Raw genomic sequence first — 14,058 nt, 5'->3', positions numbered from 1 at the left:
CAATAAAATAAAAAAAAAAATAAGCTGGGTATGGTAGCACATGACTGTAATCCCAGTACTTGGGAGGCTGAGACAGGAAGATCACCAATTCAAGGACAGCCTCAGCAACTAGACCCTCAGCAACCAAGCAAGACCCCATTTCAAAACAAAAAAATTAAAAAAGGGCTGGAGGTGTAGCTTGGAGGTAAAATGCCCCTGGATTCAATCTCTAGCACCACTAAAATAATTAATTAATTAGCTAATTAATTAAAAGGGCTGGGAGTAGAGTTCCCAGGTAGAATGTCCCTGGGTTCAATCTCCACTACAAGAAGAAGAAGAAGAAGAAGAAGAAGAAGAAGAAGAAGAAGAAGAAGAAGAAGAAGAAGAAGAAGAAGAAGAAGAAGAAGAAAGATGATGATGTAGGGACACTGAAACACATAACACATGATAGAGATATGAATGCATGCATTTTAGTTTACAAAAGAAAAAAGCCCATTAAACCTATCACCAAATTTTATAGATATTTTTCCAGAGTAAAAGTAGAATATATTTGTATTACCATTTCAACCAGTTGATCTGTAACAACAAAGAATAATATATACCTCATAGAGATTTTTACAACCATGACTTTATAAATTATTGGCACTTACTGCTAAATAAAAAATCCCTTTTACATTTTGAAATTCCACTTCTATAAATTCATACCAAAGAATACTTTTCAAGTAAGAAAAGATTAAAAAATTAATTGCAGCATCTTTTATAAGTAAATACTCCAAATGCCCATTGATAGACTAGTTAAATAATGACACATTAATAAGACTATTGTGTAGCAACAAGAATGAAGAGATTTCTAGCTGGGCATGGTGGCACATGCCTGTACTCTCAGTACTTGGGAGGCTAAAACAGGAGGATCTCAGGTTCAAAGCCAGCCTCAGCAACTTAGTGAGATCTTATTTCAAAATAAAAAGTAAAAAAGGGATGGAGCATAGCTTGGAGGTAAAATGCCCCCGGGTTCAAGCCCCAGTACTAAAACACAAAAAAATGAGCCAGGTGTTGTGGTGCATGCTTGTAATTACTTGTAATCCCAGGATTTTGGAGGCTGAGACAGGAGGATCTCAGGTTCGAGGACAGCCTCAGCTACTTAGGCCCTCTGCAACTTAGTGAGACCCTATTTCAAAACAAAGATTAAAAAAAGGCTGGAGGTAGCCGGGCGTGGTGGCGCACGCTTGTCATCCCCGCGCATGGGAGGCAGAGACAGGAGGATCGCGCAGGTTCGAGGCCAGCGCTGGTTTAAGAGACCCTGTTTCCGAATAAAATAAAAAATAGGTCTGGGAATGTAGCCTGGAGTTAGAAAGAGTTCCATCCCCAGCACCAAGGAAAAAAAAGGTTGGAGGTGTAGGTCACTGGTAGAATGCCCCTGGGTTTAATCCCCAGTGCCACATACACAAAAAAAGAGACTTCTTTATACTAATACTGCAAGGTATTCAGGATATCTTGTGAAGTGGAAAACCAAAGAAACAGTATAAAGTGTATACAGTGATCACACTTCAGTTTCAGAAAATGTTTGCTCAAGCCGGGTGTGGTGGCGCACACTCGTAATCACGGCATTTGTGAGGCTAAGACAAGAAGATCCGGGTTCCTGGACAGCCTCAGCTACTTAGTGAGGCCCTCTGCAACTCAGTGAGACCCTGTTTCAAAATGAAAAATAAAAAATAGGGCTGGGGGTGTAGCTTAGAGGTAGAATGCCCCTGGGTTTCATCCCCAGTACCAACACACACACACACACACACACACACACACACGTTTGTTCATTCAGCTAGGCATGGTGGTACCTGTAATTATAGGTATACCTGTAATCCCTGTACTTGGGAGGCTGAGACAGGAGGATCACAGGTTTGAGGTCTTCCTCAGTAATTTAGCAAGATCCTGTTTCAATAAATAAAACTTATTTGATATTCTTTTTTTTTGTGTGTGCAGTACTAGGGATTGAACCCAGAGGCATGCTACTTCCGGGCTATACCCTCAGCTCTATTTATTTATTCCAGTACTGGGGATAGAACCCAAGGACATTCTACCTCCAAGCTACACCCCCAGCCCCATTTTTTGTTCTTTATTTTCAAACAGGGTCTCACTAAGTTGCTGAGACTGCCTGAAAACCACTATCCTCCTGTCTCAGCCTCCCAAATGCTGGGATTACAAGCATGCTCCACCATGTCTGGCTATTTTTTATTCTTTATTTTGAAACAGAGTCTCACTAAGTTGCTGAGGGCCTCACTAAGTAGCTCAGGCTGGCCACAAACCTTGATCCTCTTGTCTCAGCCTCCCAAGTACTGAGATTACAAGTGTGGGCCACTACAGTTGGCTTAAAACATTTTTTTGTGTGTGGTACTGGGGGTGGAACCCAGGGGCTTTCTACCTCAGGGCTATACTCCCAGACCTATTTTATGTTTTATTTGGAAACAGGGTCTCACTATATTGTTGAGAGCCTCACTAAGTAGCTGAGGCTGGCTTTGAGCCTGTGCAATCCTCCTGTCTCAGCCTCCCAAGTACTGGGATTACAAGCGTGCGCCACCACACCCAGCTGACTTAAAACATTTTTAAAAAGGGATGGGGGTATAATTTAGGGGTAGAGCACCCTTGGCTTCGATCCTCAGTCCTCCACACACAAAAAAGTCAAGGCTGTGGGCAGAGCCTCTCACAAATACTTCCACCCCCACCAGAAGGATGCTTGGAAATAAGCCTAAATTGGCTTCAAAGTCTTGAATGATTTTGTGTTGCTAAGAAAATAACCAAACATAAGGCAAAGCAAGTCAGCTCCAGACCCCTTTCCCTGATTTAAGGTGCATTTGGCTCCTGGACACTCAGATGCTGGACAATAATGTTATTAGTTATGTATTTCCTCAGTAAAAGTAATACATGATTACAAAATAATAAAACTCAGTAATAACACTGTTGCTGGGTGATCACCAGTTTTAATATTATGGTCTATTTCCTTCTAATCTTTTTTTTTTTTTTGGTGGTACCAGGGATGGAACCCAGGGACATTCTACCTCTGAGCTATATCCCTAGCACAGCTTTTTTATCCTTTTATTTTGAAACAGAGTTTCACTGAGTTGCAGAGGACCTCACTAAGTAGCTGAGACTGGCTGTGAACATGAAATATTCCTGTCTCAGCCTCTCAAGTACGGGGATTACAAACATGCACCACCATGGTTGGCCACCTTCTAATCTTTTTAAAAATATTCATATGTGTGTGCGTGTGTGTGTGTGTAAAATGTATTATATATATATTTCAAAATTTGAGCCATACTATACTATAATTTTATCTTTTATCACTTCATATATGTAAACATTTCCTGACATAAAAGTATTATTTGAAAAATATTTTTTATGAGCAGCAAAATACCTCATTATGCGGCTTATAACCTTCTTTATTTAACTAGCTCAAGGTCTCTTTACCACATCTAGAGACACAATAGGTTTTAAGAAGGGTTCATTTCTGCCTCTCCCTGTTAACTGTGAGAGGAACTGCAGGGAACCACCAGGGGTCAGTGCGGAGCCACCTTCACGGGAGCATTACTGTGCAGAACAAGCCTGACCTAAGAAAACTGGTTACTCAATAATCCATTTTATTTTTATTCTTATTTTTGCGGACCTGGGGGTGGAACCCGGGGGCATTTTCCCTCATAGCTACACTCCCTGCACTATTTTTTTTTGAGGGTCTAGAGATGGAACCCAGAGGCATTTGACCTCGGAGCTACATCCCCTGCCCTATTTTTTATTCTTTATTTTGAAACAGGGTCTCACTGAGTTGCAGAGGGCCTCACTAAGTAGCTGAGGCTGTCCCCGAAACGTGATCCTCCAGTCTCAGCCTCCCGAATGCTGGGATTACAAGCGTGTGCCACCATGCCCGGCTTTATTCTTTATTTTGAAACAGGGTCTCACTAAGTTGCAGAGTGCCTCACTAAATAGCTGAGGCTTCCACAAACCGTGATCCTCCAGTCTCAGCCTCCTGAATGCTGAGATTACAAGCGAGTGCACCAGACCCGGCTCTCAACAATCTATTTTAATAAATTCTATCTATTATATTAGAGGAGGCCTAGTTACATAAGTAGCCAAGTTCTAAGAGTGGGATACCTTACTACCTATTTCTCAGATTACAAATGATCATATTCTTCCAAATTAATTTATATTCAACATTTTCCAAATCATAACTCCCTTATTTTGTTATTATTTATTTTGCAGCAATGGGGATTAAACCCAGGAGCATTCTATCTATGAGTTACAACCTTAGCCCTATTTTTTATTCTTTATTTTAAAATAGGGTCTCATTAAGTTGTAGAGGGCCTCACTTAAGTAGTTGAGGTTGGCTGCAAATCTGTGATCCTCCTGTCTCAGCCTCCAAAGTACTGGGATTATTAGTATGTGCCACCATGCCTGGCTTTTAAAGTATTTTATTTTTTGTGGTACTGGGGGTGGAACCCAGGGCTTTTCTACCTTCGGGCTATACTCCCAGACCTATTTTATACTTTATTTGGAAACAGGATCTCACTAAGTTGCTGAGAGCCTCACTAAGTAGCTGAGGCTGGCTTTGAACCTGTGCGATCCTCCTGTCTCAGCCTCCCAAGCGCAGGGATTACAAGCACGTACCACCACTCCTTGCTTTTTGAAGTATTTCAAAAAATGCCAAGCCAGGTGTGGTGGCGCATACTTGTAATCCCCGCACTTGAGAGGCAGAGACAGGAGGATCGCGCAGGTTCGAAGCCAGTCGTGCTGGCTTAAGAGACCCTGTTTCCAAATAAAAATATAAAAATAGGTCTGGGATTGTAGCCTGGAGGTAGAAGGGCTTCCAGGAACCCCAGTACCACCAAAAAAAAAAAAAAAAAAAAAAAACCCGCCAGACATGGTAGCGCATGCTTGTAATCCATGCTTGTAATACTGGGAGGCTGAGACAGGAGATCGCTGTTCATGGCCAGCCTCAGCTATTTAGTGAGGCCCTTTGCAACTCAGTGAGACCCTGTTTCAAAATAAAGAATAAGCCGGGCGTGGTGGTGCATGCTTGTAATCCCCGGGCTTGGGAGGTGGAGACAGGTGGATGGCACAGGTTCAAAGCCAGCCTCTCTGACTTTAGAAACCCTGTTTCCAAATAAAAAATATAAAATAGGATTGGGAGTGTAGCCCAGAGGTAGAAGGGTTTCCAGGAACCCCAGTACCACACAAAAAAAATAAAGAATAAAAAATAGGGCTGGGGGTATAGCCTGGAGGTAGAATGCCCCTGGATTCCATCCCCAGTACTGGGGGGGAAAAAAAAAGGCTATTAGGCCCAATCTCATCTACTTGGTATGAGATAATATTTACATAAAATACTTGCCCTGAATTTTTTTTTCTGTGGTATCTACCCTCAAGTTACACCCTCAGCCAATTTTATTTCTTATTTGGAAACAAGGTCTCACTAGGTTGATGAAGAGTCTCACTACTTGCTGAGGCTGTCCCTCAACTTGTGATCCTCCTGTCTCAGTCTCCCAACTACTGGGATTATAAGCTTGCACCAACATACCTGGGTTTTGGCCTGAATATTTTATAGGTTTGTTTGGATTGTAAATAAATAGCATTTGAAAGTATCTTATAAAAGCTGCCGCTGGAGCCGGGATGTAGCTCAGTGGCAAAGCACCTACTTTGCAGGTATGGCACTCTGGGTTCAATCCCCAATTCCAAAAAGACAAAAAGAAAACAAAACAAAAAAACCTTTTGCCAGGCATGGTAGCGCACGCTTGTAATCCCCGGGCTTGGGAGGCAGAGACAGGAGGATCGTGCAGGTTCAAAGCCAGCCTTGCTGGCTTAAGAAACCCTGTTTCCAAATAAAATATAAAGTGGAACCTGGAGGTAGAAAGGTTCCATCCCCAGTACCACCAAAAAAAAAAAGTTGACCTAATATTTTAATGATATGCTAATCAGATATTTGGATGTGTTATCCTCTAGAAAAACTAAAGAATCCCAGGTATAAAATGAGGTATAAGGGTGTATACCTTGATGTGATCTCGAATTATTTTGTCAGTTTTCATCCCCTAAGCCTTTGCTCTACAGTTGTTGACGTCATTGTGAAGTCAGTCACCTGTTTTTCCTAGAAGCTGAAGTTATCATTAGTAGTCAATTTGGTTTTAGCTATTTTTCATCCTTATTTACCTGAGGTTCTTGATGGAATTTTTTCCTGAACTCAGAAAGGGCTTAAGCAATTTACAACTAGGTAGACAACAGGGATCCACTTCAGGCTCAGTAAGCCTGACAGGCACAGGAAGCTGGCCCGTCTTCACTCCCCAACCCAGAAGTAACTGTTAGGAGCAAAAGGTACCTAGGGCCACACTTCTGACTCAGCCTTTTACCCTTCCTTCTGTCCCCATTTCCTCTCCAGTTCTCCATGCCCTACCACTTGGCATCAGGAATGAAAAGGAGTCAGTGCCGGCCGGAGGTTCAGGGACTTCCAGCACTCAGACTTTGCTTGGCGTGCCCTTTCTGGAGGCCAGCCCAATGTGCTGACAGGTCCTCTCTGACCCATGAGGGTCAGGCAAAAACAGTGCCTAAGGAGACCCTGACACTGGGACCTGTTCACTAGAACCTTAAGCTCTGGTAGAAGGGCACGGAAGCCACAGAAAGAGAATGAAGATGCATGTATAACACCCACACCACCCTGGGCAGCTCCTGTCCAGAGCAGCCTGCATCTTTTCTCTGAGGTCCTGCATCTTAGGGCAGGATCTAAACAGTGCTAGTCTTTGCTCTAGATAAGCAGAGTTTCTGGTATGTGGTAGATATTCAAGAAATATAGTTACATGAATGAATGACAGGGTTAGGCCATGAGACCAGCATTATACCACAGAGTACCTGGATACAACCACATTCCTATGACTAATCAAAAAATAATAATAATAAATGGTAGTCCTGGGATTGAAGGAACGATCAATCCTGGGGACCTAGAAATTAGTCCAAAAGTGCCAGTAGCCAAACAACTCAAGAACCATTCAACAGCAATACAGCAACCAAGATCGACCACTGTTATTATTTAAGTTCCCAGTACATAGGCCTTGGGGCACAAGGGCCAATTATCTGAAATCAGAGTCAGACCAGCTGTTGGTACCGCTCTGCATCCAGGAGAGCTCTGAGAAAACAGCAGGGCTGACGACGTGGTCCTACAGGAGTGTAGGAGTCCCTTGACTTCAAGGCTTCAAGTCCCGGCCTTAGTTCTCCTAACCTGCTAGGCTTCCCACCCGCCTCAGGCTCAGAGATTGCTGCAGACATCTGTGCTCCAAAATGAGTGGCCATTTGTCCAGAAAGAAGCCTGGGGGACACACATATCCTGGTTACTCAATGTTGTCATAGACGTGAATCACATCTTCGTGGTTGCCAAGGGCCTGGATGAGCTGAGCAGCCTGCTCCAGGTCGGGGTCAGTCAGACGCACTGTTGAATGGGGAATGAACTCCATTGTACACGACACAGAACATAAACCCAGGGAGTCCAGCTTCTTCCTCACTTGATGTAGTACAGAGGCATCACAAATAAACTAGGGATAAAAGAAAGTCGGGAGGTAGTTAGGGGTGGTGGCACACACTTGTAATCCCAATATTTGGGAGGGTGAGACAGGATTCTAAGTTCATGATTCATGGCCAGCCTCAGCAATTTAGGGCTGGGAGTGTAGCTCAGAGGTAGAATGCCCCTAGCAATCCCTAGTACCACACACACACAAAAAAAAAGAAAGAAAGAAAGAGAGAAAGATAAAAAGAAAGGAGAGAAAGGAGGAGGAGCCAGAATACAGCTGGGTGTGGTGGCGTACTCTTATAATCCCAGCATTCAGGAGGCAGAGACCTCAGGATCATGGTTCGCAGACAGCCTTAGCTACTTAGCAGGCCCTTTGCAACTCTGTGAGATCTTGTTTCAAAAAATAAAACAAGACTAGCTGAGTGAAGTGGCACATGCTTTTAATACCAGCATTCAGGAGGCTGAGACCAGAGGATCATGGTTTGCAGACAGCCTCAGCTACTTAGTGAGGCCATCCATAACTCAGTGAGATCCTGTTTCAAAATAAATAAAAAACAGGGCAGGGGGTATAGCTCAGAGGCCAAATGCCCCTGGGTTTCATCCCCAGACCTGCGAAAAATAAATAAATAATAAAAATAAATAAATAAAATTTAAAAGACTAAAAATTAGGGCTGGGGGTGTAGCTCAGAGGTACAATTCCCCTGGGTTCCATCCCCAGTACCACAAAACAAAACAAAAAAACAGGATGCAATAAGACAAGGCCAGACATAACTTTGCAAAGCCCTGAATGGAACTACTATACCATAGTGCATCACTGGATTTAAGCTCAGTTTTCAATATTCTGCATCCTTCTTATCATCTTCAGGAGAGTGGGTCCTATCTAGTATTCACATAAATGTCTGTAAGATATTTCCTCACCTCACCTGTGCCCTGGGGCCCAGGAAGGAGGAAACCAAGGGAAGCACGCCCGCCGTAAGGCATCTATTGGGGCCCTCTGGGGAAACACGGTCTTCATACTCACTTTAAAAAAGTTCTTTTCCTCTTCATCTTCTGCTTCCTTGACATCTTCAGCTCCTGCTTCGATGGCCAGCTCCAGGGCCCGCTCTAGGTTCACAGCTTTCTTCTCTTTGTCCTCCAATCCAACCACTACCACTCCCTTTTTGTCAAAAGAGTGACGTGCTCCTTCAGCCATCCTTCCCCTGGCGGGAAAGGAAATGGACTGGAGTGCACCGATACTTTCGGACACGGTCTCCGCAGCACCCTAATGCTACACTTCCCCATCAGCTATGGAGTATGCATGGGCATGGACAAGATGCAGGTGCTGCTGGAAACGGGAACACTCAGGAACATCCCACCCTCTATTTTTTGCCCTAATCAGCGTCTAGAGGAAACAAAGACTTGATTTTCATTTCCTAGAGTCGTGTGTGTGTGTGTGTGTGTGTGTGTGTGTGTCAGTGGGGATGGAACCCAGGGGTATTCTACCTCTGAGCTATACCCCCAGCCTGATTTTATTTCTTATTTGGAAATTAGGTCTCACTAAGTTACGGAGGGCCTTGCTAAATTGCTGAGGTTGGCTTCGAACCTGGGATCCTCCTGTCTCAGCCTCCCAAGTACTGGAATGACAAGCGTGGATCACCAGGCCTGGCCTCCTGGAGTCCTAAAGATGCCAGTTCTGGTGGAACATTTTAAGATCTGGGTATTACATGGCTACAGATGTGATAATGGGACAAAGATACGGTCTATACGTAATGAAAATGTCTTTGGATTCTGCCTAACAACAGAATATATTATGGAGGGAAAAAAAACAATTATTCCATTGGATTTTGCTAAAAAGAATGTTTAAAACTTGAACAGTTTAAGAGGTCAACAGCATTTTCTTGCACAGAATTGGAACCTAAAGGCTCTGTCCATTTCCCCCCAACACACACCTACCCATTCTTGTTCAGGATATGTCTAATGTCCGATTGGCACTTGGAGCCACTGTTAGATAATGCTTCAATAAGCAGAGAAGAGCCACCCGGGCCTCGACCCTCATACAGCAAATACATACTCTTAGTTTTCTGCAATAAACAACATGAACACATTTTCCTGTTTCCCAATTCCCTCCCACATGCCAGCCCGAAACCAAAGGCACCAGAAAGTGTGCTTCAGGGGAGGGGCTCTCCAGGCTAGCACTGGTGCTCTCAAGTCTGCTTTTATCCCCACCTGAACAGGGCCCTTGGAACCAACTTTATTTTCTTTTTTTTGGTGGTACTGGGGGTGAAACCCAGAGGCTTTCTACCCCCAGGCTATACTCCCAGACCTTTTTTATATTTTATTTGGAAACAGGGTCTCACTAAGTTGCTAAAAGTCTCACTAAGTAGCTGAGGCTGGCTTCGAACCTGCGTGATCCTCCTGTCTCAGCCTCCCAAGCGCGGGGATTACAAGCGTGCGCCACCATGCCCGGCTATGGAACCAATTTTTGAGGCAACTAGAAAAACTATCCTTTCTTGGAAGGGAGTCTGTCTCCCTGGTCCCTGAATAATCAGCCACTTCCTGGCTCTGCTTCCTCCCCTTCCCAGCCAAATCCCACATCTCCCCTCCTGAGTAGCCCTACCAGGACTCATCCTCGCATGCCCCATTCTGCATGAAACCCACCTGTGAAGTGTCAGTGCTCCTACCTCTGGAGGAGGAGTACTACTGCACAAAAACCATGCACCTGGGCCTCACCCCCACAAGAGCCACTGAAAACTACAGCACAGTCTCCAAATTCAAACACTCCAAAATCCTAGAGACCAATTTCATCTGGGCTCCCACACCTCTACTTATCCCTTGCCCACACATCCATCTCTACTACTCTCTCTGAGCCCTCTGCTCAGCACCTGCAGGGGCTCTCAGCTGAGGACTTTCCCCATCTTCTTTCACAAGGAAAATACAGGGCCCCCGCGTGGGAAAAATCCTGCCTCTTCCATGGCCCACATGAAGGCAGCATGCATAATGGTCAGAGCACAGGTGTTAGAGTCTGGCTGTCTGATTTCAAGTCTGCCATTTTCTGACTTGAGTCAAGACACCTAACCTTTCTGTGTCTCGGTTTTCATGTAAGGTTATTTGGAGGATTCATTGAGATAAAGCATGCAGAATTCTTAGCAAAGTACTTGGCCTGGTATGAGCAGCCAGTAACTACTAGCTATTCAGATGATTCTACTTCCCCAGATCCTTATTTGTTCCAGAGGAAAAGGTGTCCCCTCCCAGGAGCTCAACATGCCTACCTCTCCCAACATCACTGTTTCTGCTACCTTCTCTTTCTATGGGCTTTTCTTCTTCAGGGCAAAAACATCTGGAGCCATGGGTGTAGCTCGGGGGTAGAATACCCCTGGGTAAATCCCCAGTACCAAAACAAAACAAAGACCCCTTCTTCAACCTAACATCAGGACGTTCCCCACCTTGTGTCCGTTCTTTCCACCCCATCTCCTCACAGCTTGGCTGAGCAGTTCTAGACTGTACGGCTCTGCACACTGACTACCCATCTTATTCCTGACCGCTTCTCCAACCAGTGACCAAGGACAGAGAAACCCCAGGCCTCTAGGTCGAGGGTTTCAACCAAATTAATATCCTTCACTAGGAAACTTTCAGGAGTGTTTGGCAGTCTTCCAAACACAGAGCCTGTGGGGGCTGTGAGCATTAAGAATGTCAAACTGAGGACACACCTCCATTTTTAGCGCTGCCTCCATCGTCGACTTAGGCATGTGCTTGCTGCGACACACCTCTAGAACGCTGGCCAGACTTTTGTTGAGCTCAGGGTTGGGGCCTCCCTCTGAGATGAAGAGACAAGAGTGAGCAAAGACATCTCATTACAGCATCTGAGGAAAAAGGGATGGGCAGCACCTGCTTCCAGTCAAAACAGTGGTCAAGTTACCATTTCACTGTGTGTGTGTGTGTGTGTGGGGGGGTACTAGGGATGGAACCCAGGGGCTTTCTACCACTGGGCTACACTCCCAGACTTATTTTATATTTTGTTTGGAAATGGGTCTCACTAAGGTGCTGAGAGCCTCACTAAGTAGTTGAGGCTGGCTTCGAACTTACAAAATCCTCCTGTCTCAGCCTCCCAAGTACTGGGATTACAAGCATGCGCCATCACACCCAGCTCACCATTTCACTTTTCTTTAAATCACTTAATTCAGCAGGGCATGGTGGCGCATGCTTGTAATCCCAGTACTTGGGAGGCTGAGGCAAGAGGATCACAGGTTCAGGGCCAGCCTCTTAGGCTATTGACTTAGTGAGGCCCTCTACAACTTAGTGAGATCCTGTTTCAAAATAAAATAAGGCTGGGGGTGTAGCTCAGAGGTAGAATGCACCTGGGTTAAACCCCTAGTACCAAAAAAGAAAAAGAAAAAAGTAAAAAGCTAGTGGTATAGCTTGGAGGTAGAATACTCGTGGGTTCAATTCCCAGTACAGAAAGAGAAAAAGAAAGAGAGAATTCATAGCTGGACATAGTAGTACATACCTGTAAGCCCAGTTATTCAGGAGGCTGAGGCAGGAGGATGCAAGCCCTGAGCAGCTTAGTGAGTGTCTCAAAATAAAAAGTTTTAAAGGGTCAGGGATGTAGTTCAGTGGTAGAGACTTGCTTAGCCATGGGTTCACTCCTTAGTACAAAATATATATTTTTTTACAAGGCTCTAGGTTTGATCTTCAGTAACACACACACACACACACACACACACACACACACACACACACACACCAGAAGAAAAGGAAGTAAAGAAGTATCAGGCATAAGTTGTTGTAGGGGCAAATTAACATTAATTAAATGCCTGTTATGTACTATAAAACATCTGAAGGAGGGCATTTTCTGTTTTACAGAAAAGGAAATTTAAACTCAACAAAGTTAAGCCACTTGCTCAAAGTTTTAGATTAGTCAGTTGACAAAATCCAAGTCTTCCTGACTCCAAAGCCCATGCTGTGTGTGTGTGTGTGTGTGTGTGTGTGCGCGCGCGCCGGCGCATTACTGGGATGGAACCCAAGCGCATTCTCCCTCTGAACTACACCCCCAGCCCTATTTTATTTTTATCTTGAAACAGGGTCTCACTAGGTTGACAAGAGTCTCTTGCTGAGGCTGTCCTTGAACCTGTGATCCTCTTGTCTCAGCCTCCCAAGTATTAGGACTACAGGTGTGCACCACCTCATGAAGCTCAAAGTCCATGCTTTTTCCAGACTCTCTCAACTCCTATGAGTATCTGACACTAAAAAGAAAACATTATCTTTTAGGTCAGTACACAACCAAGAAAAGACATGGCTGCAAACCTACCTTCCAAGAAAATGTGTCTCAGGAAACCCTAATGAGGCAAACAGGTCTAGGAAAGTAGTAACTTTTTTCACCGACCTTGCTATAATCTACATGCTACTAGCCGCAACTGCAGAGAGTTTAGTTGTTCTCTTCAGGAGAGGCACACATCTCATCCGACCCAGGATCTGTTTCTACGAAGCACCTAGATAGACTTGAATAAGTCACTTTTACCTCTTATTTTTCCTTTTTTTTTTTTTGGTGGTACTGCGGGTGGAACCCAGAGGCTTTCTACTTCCGGGGTATACTCCCAGACCCATTTTATATTTTATTTGGAAACGGTCTCACTAAATTGCTGAGAGCCTCACTAAGTAGCTGAGGCTGGTTTCGAACCTGTGCAATCCTCCTGTCTCAGCCTCCCAAGCGCGGGGATTACAAGCGTGCGCCACCACGCCCGGCTACCTCTTATTTTTCTAAGGGCAGCTCCCTCTCTGACAAGTAAAGATGTCTGGAAAGGTGAATGGGGACATTCAGTGCAGCTAAGCGTTTCAAGATTTATAGGGGAGGGGGCTGGGGGGACGGCCGTGGCAAGTGGGGTAAAAAATGAAGAGCCGATCAGGGTGGGTCCTGGCCCAGCTCCGGGGGCAAGCGAGGCCTTAACCACGGAGAGGGCCCCGCGGCCAGCACGGGCTGCCAGCGCTCACCTTTAACCGCCAGGCGGATGCTCAGGCTGAGTTTGGAGAAGATGCGACTCCTCTCCGCATCCTTAGGACCCTTAATGTGCCGGACTTTGGACCACTTATTGTGTCCGGCAGGCGCCGCCGCGGTGAGGTGTAGCGTCCTGCCCCGGGCGGCGCCGCGGCCCAGGGGCCTCGGGTGGAAGGCGTACGGAGTCGCCGGGACGCCGGGGCCTCGCGCCCGCCAGAGTCGGGCAGCAGTCCTGCTCAGGCTGGCGGCAGCCCAAGACGCCATGGGCTCCGACCCTGGGCTGCAGGCTGCAAACACCGGCGGCTACGATCAGCCCGGCGGGGCTGCTGCACGACCAAGTAGGCTCCGGCGCTAACCGCGGCCGGCAGAAACTTAAAGGTCCATCGCGAATGACCCCGCGCTGTCCCCGCGGCAGCCGGCGCGGGGACCCTTGATCGAGTCGCGCACTTCCTTTCCTAGTTCCGTCTCAAAAACTCTTCCCCGTCGCGCCCGCAAAGTCGGTTCCGCGGCCACCGGTTCTCTCCTCTGTTTTTTGCTGGTTCCGGGCATTGACCCAGCCGCGTTCTATCACCGAACTAAACCC

At 45.7% G+C, this 14,058-nt stretch overlaps 1 protein-coding gene across 1 annotated transcript; it reads right to left on the bottom strand.

Annotated features, from left to right (window-relative positions):
* Positions 1–7,331: 7,331 nt before the first annotated feature.
* Positions 7,332–13,739, bottom strand: TACO1 (translational activator of cytochrome c oxidase I; the record flags this gene model as incomplete). The annotated part of the gene is made up of 5 exons (XM_080713741.1): positions 7,332–7,532; positions 8,529–8,706; positions 9,440–9,567; positions 11,194–11,300; positions 13,472–13,739. 5 exons carry the CDS (start codon positions 13,737–13,739, stop codon positions 7,332–7,334), a joined length of 882 nt encoding a protein of 293 aa, XP_080569867.1.
* Positions 13,740–14,058: the final 319 nt, after the last annotated feature.

Source organism: Muscardinus avellanarius (genome assembly GCF_963383645.1).
Source record: "Muscardinus avellanarius genome assembly, chromosome: 16".
Classification (NCBI taxonomy): domain Eukaryota; kingdom Metazoa; phylum Chordata; class Mammalia; order Rodentia; family Gliridae; genus Muscardinus; species Muscardinus avellanarius.
Note: the sequence above shows the minus strand (reverse complement) of the source record. Positions and strands in the feature narration are given on the sequence as shown.